Here is a 14,538-nt window from a genome sequence, read left to right as displayed (position 1 = left end):
ATGCCAAGTTGAAAGTGGGCTATAAGAAGATTGGATGTAGGAGCTGGGCTTATAGCTCAGTTGGTTTGAATGCTTGCCTTGCACACATAAGGCCCCTGCAGCGCGCACACACACACACACAAAGATTGGATGTAGAGGCAGGTTTGAGAAAGGAAGAAACTTACTGAGGGTGTGCACTTTTATTAAAACACATGATACGTTATATTGAACTTGTCTGTGTCATAACCCAATTCTTACCTATAATGGTAGATAAATAAGGGTAAAAGTATCTTTAACTTTATTCAGGCTTACTGTATTTTTTACATAATATGATCTGAATGATAATTTGTTTGACCAATTGATAAATAAATGCTCACTGAATATCTATTTGCAATAGCTATAAAAATACTGGCAATGGAGTGGAAGGTTATATTGTTAAGTAATTACAAGGTGGGAAACTGGCCTTCAGTAGAGTGCAAGTATTGTGATGAAGAGCCAGGTATGCGTGCAAAAGAGAATGGTTCTGTTATGTATGTGAAAGATTGCATGGTATATGGTAACCAAGTAAATTGATAAATCCATAAGGATATGTTTTAATTATGAGAAAGTTTGTTTACATATGTTCTTTTATGTTTGCCTTTGCCGATTTTTAAGAATTTTATCCCTTCACATGTTTTGAGTAGAGAAAGGAGTAATTGGAAATTATCGAAAGTTTTAAGGTCAGCCTATATATTGAAGTTTTAGTGGATTAGGTCCTTAACGAGAGAACTTAAGATATACCAAGAATAGTAGTATACTAGAAGACTAATTTTTCCCCCACAGAAACAGAGTTAACAATCAGACCTTTTGTTTTAAATAGCTATGAATAGAATCTAACAAATAATCAGTTTATTACTTATGAGAAACATTACATGAATTGTTAATTTTTAGATGCACCTGAAAGTCATGTGGAAGACTTTAGTTTTTAAACTTGATTCTTTAGTATATATAGTTACTATAGGTGGCATTTTCTGCTTTAGAAAAATTATAGTGGAACACGAGGAAGAAGCCATCATTTTAATTTATAGTTTCATGTGTGCATTTTGGTGTATATTGTTATTCATTGTTTTTGTTTAACTTTTCGTGTTTTTTCTGATTTGACATTGTAGCTATTAGTAAAACCAACTTTGTTTAATAGAACTGTGGAGATGTTTTGAAGAAATCATAACTTGTTAGCCCTTAGGATGATTATCATTTTTTGTTTCATGTGAATTTTTTTTATTTCTCAAGAACGCCAGGCCTGAAACTGTCACTAATGATGATGAAGAAGCCTTAGATGAAGAAACCAAGAGAAGAGATCAGATGATTAAAGGGGCCATTGAAGTTTTAATACGTGAATATTCCAGTGAGCTAAATGCCCCATCACAGGAGTCTGATTCTCACCCAAGGAAGAAGAAGAAGGAAAAGAAGGAGGACGTATGTGTCCAGACAGCTTGTAGTCATTTCTACAATTTATGTTTTTATAATATCACTTGTTATACTTTGTGGTTTTTTTAAAACATTTTTTAGTTGTAGATGGATACAACATCTTTATTATTTTTATGTGGATGCTGAGGATGTGAGGCAAGCTCTCTACCACTGAGCTACAACCCTCGCCCCTTATACTTTGTATTTTAACTTGTGAGAGCAAATGAAATAACAATTTCCAAGTTAAAAGAGATTATGAGGCTTGCTCATACTAATTTATTTTGAGTAAACTTGGAGAAATTATGGACAGTGTTCTTTAAAAATACTGGAAGTATTTTATATGTGTTGTTTGTGTACACCATGAAAAGTAACATAAAAGGTATGTACTATGATCAGTTCTCAAGGGATGTTGACAGTTCATATTATTTTGGATTTCAATGCTTTCTTTGGACATCTTTTTTTTTTCCCTTCAATATTGTGGATTAAACTCAGGGTCACTTTGCCACTGATCGATTATTTTCAGGCCATTTTATTTTCATGTACCAGGGATTGAACCCAGTGGTACTCAATCACTGAGCAACATCCCTAGTCCCTTTTTAAAATTTTATTTAGAGAGAGGGTCTCTAAATAGCCTCTTTATTTAGAGATAGGGCCTGGCTTCTAAACAGAGTCTCTGAATAGCCTCCCAAGTTGCTGGAATTACATGCATAAGCCACTGTGCCTGACCTTTTTGTTTTTGGCCAAATATGTTTTTATTACTCAGAATCTTCTTCGTTTGTTCATTAAAACCTGTCCAATTTGCGTAGTACATTTTGTTGGGAATGGTAATTATAGGATAGTTGAAGTCTATAGAATTTTTTCTTCTTTGCCGATTAATGGGAAAGGAGAAGTTTATTTTAGGCCATATTTGCTATGGGTTTGAGGCCCGAATCATCCCAAAAGGCAGGATTTATAGTAAATTTTTATTGTATGAGTGTTTCCTGTATTGTAGTGTTTCTTATACCTTACCGGAAACCAGAGAATGAGTTTCTGCTACTATAATACCTGTCTTTTTCTTTTTTTTTCTGGTATACTCTGGATAGAATCCAGGGGTACATTACCACTAATACATCCCCATTTATTTTCATTTTTTATTTTTTTAGACAGAGTCTTATTATAGTCTGCCCTTGAACTTGAGATCCTCCTGATTTATCCTCCCAAGCAGCTGAGATTACAGGTGTATAGCACCATATCCAATTTATAAACCCCTTCTTGTTCAATATTTTGTGGATGTTGGAAGACAGGTGGTAGGTGCTAGGGATTTAAAGAGAATGAAATTGTTTTTACTCTGAAGTAAAATGAAATGAAGAAAATATCCAAGTACTATATTATTCATAGTCTAAATGTATTGCGCATTCAGTTGCCCAAGTGGTGTGAACATTATTTTTTAAAAATCTTTGTGGATTTTTTCGCAGATTTTCCGCAGATTTCCAGTGGCCCCACTGATCCCTTATCCACTCATCACCAAGGTTTGTTTAAATCTTATGCTTGACAATACTTGTGTTTACTGCTAATTGCCTGATTTGATTTCTGTCAGATTTCATTATTTAACTTTAAAATGGTAGATTTGTTAGTATAGGTATTTTTGTTTATTTATATTTTGTTAAGACTTGTACAATATGTCTAACATTTAAGTTTTTCTATTGATGTGGGTTTTTCTTTATTCATTACCTCCTGTTCCCCTTGTTTTTTAGGAGGATATAAATGCCATAGAAATGGAAGAAGACAAAAGAGACCTGATATCGCGAGAGATCAGCAAATTCAGAGACACACACAAGGTAGTATTCTTGTTTTTTCACTTGATTTCAATCTAGACTTTTTACAGAATCCAAAGCAAACAGACAAGAAAATCAACCTTACATTAGAATATATTTTTAAATGTTTTTTTGTAGGTTTAATTGATACTTAGGTAAAAACAAAGAAAAACAAAACTAGTATCATATTAAAGTGGTCCTTGACATACTGTGCTTAGTTTTTTCAGTTACTGACTACTCTACAGTCATTTCACTTTAATATGAATAAAAGTTAATTTTTAGATTTCAACATAAACATCAAGGTCAGATTTAAATTAGTTTCAAGGGGACATTAGGATAACATACATATAGTGTAGTATATTTCTGGGGACAGTGTAACTTAATTTTAGGAAAACCTTTTCTTTAGAGCTGAGATTAAAATTTAAGATTTATATTTGTTTAGATTTTAGTTGAGTGGGGGAGATTTTTAAAAGTAGGTCAGTGGTTACCAGACTTACCAAATTTTAGATGCATGGAAGAACTGTAAATTCCCATAAAGCTAATCTATTCATTGACCCCCACCATTATGATAGAGATCATATGGTGACTAATGCAAGATGAAACTCTCAGCTTGGAAAGTAACAAGGAATAGGATGTAAGTATGAGCTTCTGTTTTTTATTATATTTATGGATGCCCCCTCAGAAAAATATGCAAAGGGGTAACTGGCTTGGAAATGGGTATTTGTGTCTAGTAAATCCCACTCACGAGTTTTGCCTATTTAAAGCTTCTCTCAATGACAGTGCATCTGGGAGTGTTCGGTGGTGTTAAAGGTGATGCTTATGGATGGTGAAATGCAAAACTGCATGAAATGTATTTTGAAGGTAGAGGTAATAGGATGTTACTGGTTATTGCTCATAGTCTGAGAGATCTTTAACTCAGTGAAATGTTAAGTGTTCATTGTGTCTCTGTTCAATTTGATTTTTTGTTTTCTCATTGCTTTCCATATCCCATGTTGACAATGAATGCCAGTGAATCAGTGTTGCTGAACACTTAATGTCTAGAGGCCCAGCCATAGCCCACCTACACAGTGCTTTTTCAGGAATTTAATGTGTCCGAAAGCACACGTGCAATTCTCCCAAAATCTGAGTCAAATGGTGATCTGTTGGAGTTCATTTTATAGGAATACTTTTGTTTAGGTTCAATACTCAAATTTAGGGCTGAGTAAGCTTAAAAATGGTATATAGTTGTGTGTGTGGTTTACCCCCCCTTTTTGTTTTTATTTATTTGTCAAACCTTGTTGTGCTATTAGTAAATTATGAGGAAACCATGTTTGAAAAAAAATTCAAAAGATAATTGCTTCATAATTTAAGAACCTTCAGGCATTTCATTGCCTTACTATTATTTTAATGGGCTGAATGTTTTGAATTTCCAAAATGCTTTAAATATTAAAAAATGAAAACAAAACAAAAATAGTTCTCATTGGGTGGTGTGATTAAAGAGGGTATTTGAAATTCTAGTAACAAGAAATGAGCTCAGTGAACCTTTGCATGTTTTGATGTGAGTTTATTAAATAACCACGGACTGTCAGGGTATCAGCGTGGCAGGGGGCGTCCATTTACAGCACGGATGAGTCTGAAGAGAGAATAAGGTAAGATTTTTGATTTTTAAAAATCTATCCTTTCCTTTTTTCTTTTACTATCTTACATTTTTTAGACACGCCCCATTTCTTCTTTCTCCAGTCTCTAAAAATATACATATATATGCTATATATATATGTCTAATTGTATCTCCTTGTGTGCACATACATACACACATATATAGCATATATAAATAAGTAACTTTTTAGAAAAACATTTAGTATGGAGTAGAACCTCATTTTCATTTATATAGAACCAAATTTTTGAAATGAGTTTTGAAACATTATGTAATAGAATAAATAACATAGTGAATGAGCAAGAGTACAGAATTGAGGAATTGTACAGTAGAAATTAATATTGGAACAGCTAAAAAAATCTGTAAGTATCTACAATCTCAGAAATAAATTTCTTATAAGTGTATGACATTGAGGTAAGTTTTAAGTAGTCTAGCCTCATTTTATAGTATAAGTTTCTATCTTTCATTAGAAGTGTTTCAGAAGTGAGATTTTTGACCCCTTAATAGTTTTCAGTTTCTGTTTTCTACCATTTCTTATCTCTTCCCTTTGTAGTTTCAATGTATTCAGTACTGGCTCTGCCTTCACTCTGCTTTGATTTAGACGGGCATGGTAGCTGAATATATTGATGTCTCATACATTAGCTTTTCTTTCATAATCCTCTATCAGTTCTCTGATCCATGAGAAGAGGAAAAAGAGTATCTCACAGGTAAGACTGCTTTTAAAGTTGTTTTAAATGCTTTACATGACTGAGAAAAGAAAAATGGACATTTTATTGTTGCAGTTTAAATTTCATTTTGGTGAAACTAAACATGGAACCAAAGGGATAAATGTGTTTTGGTTTTGTTTTGTTTTACCTGTTTGGTTTTTCTTTTTCTTTTCTTCTGAGTTTATATAGAAACCTTGTGGTACACGGGTTATATTTCAGGGTACGAACTTGGTCTGACTTTGTTATTTGGTTTATTTGTGAACGATGTACTTGCTCTTCCTCCCAGAAACATAGCTTGTAGGCAAGGTTAATCCAGTGTTGGCGATCCATGTCCTAGCACAACATCTGTAAGTTAATACACAATCATTCCTTCCAGGATGGATTTATCATTGTAAATATATTTTTATTGTCTTACAGGCATAATGGCATAAATATATTGCTTTTACATGTATTAACTGAAAATATTACAATAATGTACATTTTTGCTTGAAGTGAGTGATTTTCAAAGTTTTTGTATTTGGTGGGCTGTCCATCTTGTAATGGTGGGAGTAAATATTTCCATAGATAAGAAGGCAGATCTTGGCTGAATTCAGGTCATGTTTCTTTTGGCGGGTGGGCAAAGAAGAGGGCAGAATACTGGTTACATAACAGTGACTTCACTCTTTTCTGCCTTCTCTTTAAAGTCCTCAACCCTTAACCTTTAAGTAATGGAAAAATCTTTTTTTATGATTAGTATTACTGATTTACAGAGATTCATAATGGGCAGAATTCAGTTTTAGTCAAGTGATTGTATTTCTAGAAATTATGAAGAACCACCACATTCCTCATTGTCATTTTAGTATTAAATCATTGAGTGGACAGCCACACTTGACACAATCTCCCAGCATCCAAGATTGGAGATTCCTGGTCTGTGTAGAGTATATGGTTTTGCACGAAAAAGTAGTCTTGTGATTGTTTCAGTTTAATTTGTCAAGTAAAACCACAGATATTTAATATTAAAGTACCAGTGGTTTGATGTTTTGTTCCTAATAATGGGCATTGCGCCGGGAAAAACCTGAATACTGAAGCTGCAGAGTTAACTCTAAAAGTACTTTTATTGGTTTCTAGAAACTGGAAGAAGAGAAAGGCAAAAAGGAAAAAGAAAGACAGGAAATTGAGAAAGAACGGAGAGAAAGAGAGAGGGAGCGTGAAAGGGAACGAGAAAGGCGAGAACGGGAACGAGAAAGGGAAAGAGAACGTGAACGAGAAAAGGAGAAAGAACGGGAGCGGGAACGAGAACGGGATAGGGACCGTGACCGGACAAAGGAGCGAGATCGTGATCGGGATCGAGAGAGAGATCGGGACCGGGATCGGGAAAGGAGCTCAGATCGTAATAAAGATCGGAGTCGATCAAGGTAAGTCCTTATGGAACTAATTATGGTTGGTGGATTTGGTTGAACTAAGATTAGTCCTCCCTGTTACCATTTGCATTTATGAATTGAGGGAACTTTCCTAGCTAGGAAACATTCTTGGTTTTCTACACAGATGGATAACATTGGTGAAATTAATAATTTCAGCTGTGTAGTTAACTTCTCCATGAAGCCTGTTTTTAGGGACCTCTTGAATGTACAAGCTATTTACTATTTTCTGGGTAGACATAAGTAGTTATCTTTTCTGCGGGCAGTTTTTCTAGGAGGCCTTTCATTGAAGTTCTGTATATTGAAAAGTATGCTGTAGCCTTACTCCATTTAGCCCTGGTGTGTGTGTTTATTTGTATCCCCTAAGACTGCTACAGGTTAGCTTTTGGCTCCTAGTAATTTCACCTTTTTTGGACTGGTTGTTTTTCATTTAAAATTGTGTTGTAATTTGATTTCATTTGAAAAGTCATTTCATTCTTTATAGGGATTAGGGCAGAAGCAAACAAATGAAGCAAGGAGATAATGGGAGGAGGGAAGAAAAGTCACATTCTTTTTCACCCTAGTTTTGAAATACACATTACTTTCGCAGTTTTTTACTTGATTGTAGATGGAAGGAGGTACACTTTGATAGTTTCAATATGGGCTCACAGTCTGTACTTGACATTAAATTCGCTCCTTTCCTTCCTTCTTCAATATAACTGTTATGGAGAATTTAACGTGAAAAATCAAAGTATTGTTTTACAAACTTTTATGGCAGATATGTACATATCACTGGCATCATTCTACATATTTTATGTTATTTTTGTCATTTAGGATTTTATGATTGACATTTTAAAATGCTTATATGTCAATATTTATACTTTTTGTCCAGGCAATGTGGCAAAGTTCTCTTCATGTTTGTCAGTACCATATTACTTGAGCACTAGTTAGGTAAATTGACTGTTCATATGTTCATTGTGTTTTCTTTGGGATTGAACAATGTCTTTTTTTTCCCTATTATATACTATATTATATGATGTAATATGTATATAATATGTAATATCTCTTTTAATTTTTTAATCTTTTTTTTTTTTTAAGAACAACTTACAGCATTTTTCCTTTGACTCAAAGAATAACTTGATCTTATTTATTTATTTATTTATTTTGAGAGAGAGAGAGAGAGAATTTATTAATATTTATTTTTTAGTTCTCGGCGGACACAACGTCTTTGTATGACGAGGATCGAACCCAGGCTGCACGCATGCCAGGCAAGCGCGCTACGGCTTGAGCCACATCCCCAGCCCCAAATTTTTTAATCTTTTTAAATCTTGGTTTTATGTATTTGTTTTCTGACATACAAAGAAGCATTAATTTTCACTGTAGACTGCATTTCACAAATTGGGGCTGCAATTTGTCATTCTTTGCTCTGCCCCTTTTCCTTTGCTTTCCTGATTTTTTTTTTTTCCATACCACATTTTTCACCCTCAGCGCCTAGTGTGTCTTTCCAAAGAGTATAGAGAAGTTTAAAATTCTGAGAAAAACAAATGGTAAATTCTGGATTGAGAATTTGTATGTTGGTATATATAATATATATGTTGTTCTTGGTCTTTAAAAGAAAAGTTAAATTAGTCTCACAGAGTTTTAAAAAATCTTTCCTTTATATAGAGAAAAGAGCAGAGATCGTGAAAGGGAACGAGAACGGGAAAGAGAGAGAGAGCGAGAACGGGAGAGAGAGCGAGAACGGGAGCGTGAGAGAGAGCGAGAAAGAGAACGGGAGCGGGAAAGAGAGAAAGACAAAAAACGAGACCGAGAAGAGGATGAGGAAGATGCTTATGAAAGAAGAAAACTTGAAAGAAAACTCAGAGAGAAAGAAGCTGCTTATCAAGAGGTAAATTAAGGAAGTGTTTTCATTAGTGCGCACGCACGCGTGTGCGTGTGTATGTGTGTGTATGATATTGGGGTTCAAACATGGAGCCTCATGCATGCTGGGCAAGTGTTAAACCACTGAGCTACATCTCTAGCACTGTTTGAATTTTATTTTGAGACAGGTTCTTTCCCATGCTAGACTTGAAATTGTAAGTATCCTGCCTTAGGTTCCTGATTATCTGGGATTCTACATGTGCGCACACACACCCTTTAATATCATTTGTGCAAGTTTAATACATTTTTACAAATAACTTTTTGTACTTCTGTTTTTTTAAAAAAATATATATGTTTTAGTTGTATTTTATTTATTTTTATGTAGTGCTGATATTCGAACCAGCACGTGCTAGGTGAGTGATGTACTGTTGAGCCACAACCACAGCCCCTGTTCTTCTGTTTTTAAAGCATGTTAATTTTGGGGGGCAGGGGGAATCTGTATATGAGGCAAGCAGTTTACCAGCTGAGCTATATTCCCCGTCTCTGTGTTATATTTTGAATGTTAGTTATTGTGGAATCCTTTGTATAAATTTTTAAGGCTTGAAAATTTCTTTTTTAGCGTCTTAAGAATTGGGAAATTAGAGAACGGAAGAAAACCCGGGAATATGAGAAGGAGGCTGAAAGAGAAGAAGAAAGAAGAAGAGAAATGGTAAGATTCCAGGTTTAAAATAAGTGATTTTGGTCTTACAGTTGTAGCTCAGTAGTAGGGCGCTTGACGAGCACGTATGAGACAGTGGGTTTGATTGTCCGTACCACATAAAAATAAATAAGCAATAAAATAAAGTTATAAGAAATACAAGAATATTTTTAAATAAATTGTTTTTAGGTAAAAACCAGATTGATTCTTACTGTTAACTAGAACTAACTTTATAATCATATTAATTTCATAGTTCATAGATAATTTTTGTGTATTTCAAGCCATCTTGACATATTTTCGGTATGCGGATCTTTTGTTTTAAGTTTTTGCTGCCCATAAAATTATATAAGCATAATATTTAAATAAATTTATCATAATATATAAATAGTGTTTCTAGAACATGTTTTGGTTAAGAATCCACAAAATTATTGAGTTGGCGTAGTTGGCTAAAGCAAATAATTTAAAAAGACTTGTTTTAATAAATCAAAAGTAATGTTTTTCTGTATAACATGTTGTTCCTTAGCTCAACCATATTATTCTTTAACAACAACATGAACTTAAAATGAATTTTTCCATTTGTATTTACACTATTCATAAGCTAATAGTAAAGCAATTGGCATAGTTATTAAGTAAACTGATGAAGAAATTATTTTATCATAGTATTTGCTTTAGTGGTATGTTCCATGTGTTCTGTCTTTGCCAGAATATGGAATTTTCTTTATCTCCAGTTTGGAGATTATTCATCCAAAACTTCACTGGAGTTAGGAATCTTCTCCAAATAGCTTTTAACCTTGAAACATAGAGGGATTTTTTGTAAGTAACCTGAAGCGTGCATGCAGCAAGTACATAGATATTATGGCTTTTCCAGATGTTAGATCCAGTATTAGACATATTCATTTAAATTTTTAAAAATTAGATTAAAAATTATAAAAGGCAGGCTGGGGTTGTACCTTAGGGGTACAGCACTTGCCTAGCATTGTTAAGTACTGGGTGCTATCCTCATAACCATAAATATAAATAAGTAAAATAAAGTATTGTGCGAACCACAACTAAAAATATTAAAAAAAAAAAATTAAAAGGCTGGAAATCTAGGACCATGATAGTGTGTGTGTTCCTGGGTTCAATCCCTATTACTGCAACAAAGGCTTTAAAACTCCTGTTTCAGAATTTCTTTTTCATTCTTAAGATTAGAAACTAGGAAGAGAATAATATATGAGAGAGAATTAATTAGGGGAAGAAATGCAATCAACAGCATTGTAATGATTCTTGCAATTCTTGTAATGATTCTTATCCTTACATGGTAGTCTGAAGCTTTTCTATAGAGAAAACATTGTATGTGAATTAGTTGTATTTATGAGTTAAGAAAATCCAGTTACATAAGCTGTTTCACCCCCATCATCTTATGAGTAGTAAGCTGTGTTTATATTTCAGTGTTAACCTGATGGGCCTTCCTATGTACCCATACCTCAATAATTAAAGACATGTAAACCCTCTCAATTACTGTTGCCAGCATACTAACTCCTTTAATTCATTTGACAAATTTGAGTGTATTCCACCTTGTGTCTTAAGTACTGGGCATATAAGAATTACTAATTATCCTAATTTTGAAATGAGTATCCTTACTGAATAAAGCAATTATTGTAAGGGGCATGTTTTGGGTGTGTTTAAGATGCCTTCACAATATTTTAGGAGCACAGAAAGAATACTATTTTCTGCTTTCAAGGAGGGCTTTTCATGTATATTGTTATATTGTGGAAATTTGCACTAGATAAAATGTGTCAAACCATTGTCTGCTTTGTATATAGACATGAGTTTTTTATTTAATAGTTACTATAGATAATAGATAAATGGAGATAAAAAATATATTTAAAATAATTAGGTATGATTGTTATATTTGTTAAACTGGAAATTCCAAAAATAAGTCATTTCATGTAGTGTCGTGGTTGGTTCTATCGGCTTAATGTTAGGAAGACAGGTGGGAAATTTTTTTGAGTGTAGTCTGATTTATTTTTAAAAAATTTTTCTTTATAGATATACATGACTGTAGAATGCATTTTGACATACATACATGGAGTATAACTTATTGTAGTTAGGATTTCAGTCTTGTGGTTGAACATGATGTGAAGATACAGTGCTTATGTATTAATATACAGGGTGGGAAATATTTTTTTTTAAGTTAGGTAGGTATTTCGTTTATATTGGTGCATGAACATAAATCAAAATTTTTATCTTGATTTCATTAGAAACAGCATCATCTATGGATAAAATAAAATTTAAAGTATTTTTTGATTAATAAATTTAATACCTTCTATTTCCTAGTGTGCCCAGATTTCATTGGTGAATAATTATTTTAAAACTGATAATTATATTCACACAGAAGATATTATTTGTAACATACTATTTTTTCATAGATTAAATCCTAAAGCTATTGTTTTATAGATAAAAGAAGTGTGATTTACACTTAATACATGAAGTATATAAGAACTCTAAAATTGAAGTAATTTGAATAAGAAAAAAGTGTATTCCCAAGAAAGGACAAGTGGACTATATGAATGACTCTTATATATGTTACTTTTGTATACTTTGTTCTTCATTTCCGCAAAGGCCAAAGAGGCTAAACGACTAAAAGAATTCTTAGAAGACTATGATGATGATAGAGATGATCCCAAATATTACAGGTAAGGAAGCTTTGCTTTATGAACTTATATTTCAGGTTATTTTGTTGTTGTTGATGATGGTGTTGTTTTTGTGGTGCTGAGGATTGAACCCAAGGCTTTGCCCATGCTAGATGAATGCTATACCACTGAGCCACTTCCTTGGCTTAGTTTTGTATTGCCTTGTGAACCTGAGAGTGCAGGTTTCCTAAGTGTAGGAAGAAAGCTTGAAATGAAAGGTATTAGGAAAATAAAAATAATTCAGTGTTATCTTTTGGATTGGGGAAACATATAATAGTATACCAAAGAATACTTTTTTTTCCAATTGTTATATAACAAATCCTTACAGGTATTTAATGTTTTCTAGAAAGTTTTGTTTTCGAGGAATTCAAGAGTGGTATATGTTAAACTTCTCTCCCAGTTTTCTACTTAATCTGTATAGTGATTCATTACTGTGAAGTAAAAATTTTAATTTATTCCTGTTTTTGATTGCCTAGTCACATCCCCAGCACTATTTTGTATTTTATTGAGTCTCACTGAGTTGCTTAGTGCCTCGCTTTTGCTGAGGCTGACTTTGAATTCTTGATCCTCTTGCCTCAGCCTCCCAAAATGTTAGGCTTATCGGCGTGTTCCCAGTATTCTCTGGTATTTCTATTCTTTCCTTTTAACACTTATGGCATGATGGTAAGATATTTTTTGGTACCTCTCAATCAAACTACATGTTCCTTGAGGTACTGGACACTATCTTGCTAAAATTTTATTGTCTCTACTGTGTGTCAGATAGGATGCAGGCATAATAATGGGATTGAATATATTAATACACTGTAGGCAAAATATTTAAATACTGAATTCAGTAACTTAAACTGAAGGAGTGCCAATGATTTGACTTTGTAAAAAATGCTGCAAAGTAGGGAAAATTATTGAGTTCTAGAATTATAAAATAGTAATGCATAATTATACATTCTGAAATATAGTGGATTATTACATAGGAGCAGCTTCTCCTTTTTTTAACTTTTTTAGTTGGTGAATTTTAAAATTTTATTTATTTATTTGATTGTTATGTGGTATTGAAAAACGAACCCAGTGCCTCTCCAAAAAATCTAAGCATGTGAGCTACCACTGAGCCACAGTCTCACCCCAGGAACCTCTCCTTTCTGTGGATTCTTCATTACTTCATTCTGGAATGTTTCTATAAGGAAAGGAATGAATTGAGGATACAACCTTTTTTTTTTTTTTAATTAAGTACTGAGGCCTTATATGTAATCTTCAATTAAATTACATCCCCCAGTCCTGTAACTATTTTTAGTGGTATTATTAATGCTGGTTATATTAATTTTTCAATATTTTTGCATTGAGAAAATGCCAGTAAGGTTGGCATTTGAGGAAATTCAAGTTATTCACTGTGGGGGTTCACTGTGAAATGGGCATGTAATGAAAGCTCCATTACCTCTGAAAGCTACCTTTTTACTTGTTTTAGATACTTAAAGTGACTTTCAGAATTTAAAATGGTAATTAATGACAAGACAATGTTAATTTTTGATACATTAACATGTAGAGATTCATTGTCAATATCCTATTGAGATAGTACATAATTAAGACAATTTTAATCCTTACCATAAAATTTTTATTATTGAACATAGATGTTGTTAGATATATCTGGTGTAATATTCAATGACCTAAGTGTTAAATGAGAACTGTTACTTTTTGCAGGGGGAGTGCTCTTCAGAAAAGGTTGCGTGATAGAGAAAAGGAAATGGAAGCAGATGAACGAGATCGGAAGAGAGAAAAGGAAGAGCTGGAGGAAATTAGGCAACGCCTTTTAGCAGAAGGGCACCCAGATCCAGATGCAGAGCTTCAGAGGGTGAGAGATACTACAATATCTTTAATGATATTGCTTTATGTTTAAAAGCTGTATTTTTTGAAAATATTTTTTTTTAGTTGTAGATGGACTTGATATCAAATAAAGATATTTATTTTTATGTGTTGCTCAGGATCAAACCCAGTGCCCCACGCATGCGAGGCAAGTGCTCTACCACTGAGCTATAATCCCAGCTCAAAAGCTGTACTTTTGTTTAAGCAGAATACATGTGAGGCTGGGGTTGTGGTTCACTGGTTAGAGCATTTGCCTATCACAGCGAAGCACTGGGATCGATCCTCTGCACATCTGAATAAAATAAATATGTATAAAAAAGGAATACATGTTACTGTTTCATGGAATTTACTGTTTTGTACTGTTTATTTCATTTTTATTATAGAAATCAACAGGATTTATTTCCTCTTTATTCTGAGTATTTTACAAATGTATGATCAAACAATTGCAAATCATTTAATTTGTCGTCTTTGTTTTTTTTTTTTTGTTTTTTTTGGTGGGAGTGAATCTAGAACCCTTGGAT

General features: G+C 33.3%; 1 protein-coding gene across 1 annotated transcript in view; it reads left to right on the top strand.

Annotated features, from left to right (window-relative positions):
* Window positions 1-14,538, top strand: part of Rbm25 (RNA binding motif protein 25) — a 58,403-nt gene that overhangs the window by 32,286 nt on the left and 11,579 nt on the right. The window contains exons 7-14 of the mRNA XM_046440963.2: window positions 1,249-1,434; window positions 2,880-2,933; window positions 3,159-3,242; window positions 6,666-6,952; window positions 8,600-8,822; window positions 9,414-9,503; window positions 12,096-12,169; window positions 13,856-14,006. Of these exons, the coding sequence (XP_046296919.1) occupies window positions 1,249-1,434; window positions 2,880-2,933; window positions 3,159-3,242; window positions 6,666-6,952; window positions 8,600-8,822; window positions 9,414-9,503; window positions 12,096-12,169; window positions 13,856-14,006 (1,149 nt within the window). The remainder of the gene's footprint in view (window positions 1-1,248; window positions 1,435-2,879; window positions 2,934-3,158; window positions 3,243-6,665; window positions 6,953-8,599; window positions 8,823-9,413; window positions 9,504-12,095; window positions 12,170-13,855; window positions 14,007-14,538) is intronic.

The sequence above is a fragment of the Marmota monax genome, unplaced genomic scaffold (genome assembly GCF_021218885.2).
Source record: "Marmota monax isolate L192 unplaced genomic scaffold, Marmota_monax_Labrador192_F-V1.1 WCK01_AAM20220418_F8-fsc00017, whole genome shotgun sequence".
NCBI lineage: Eukaryota > Metazoa > Chordata > Mammalia > Rodentia > Sciuridae > Marmota > Marmota monax.
Note: the sequence above shows the minus strand (reverse complement) of the source record. Positions and strands in the feature narration are given on the sequence as shown.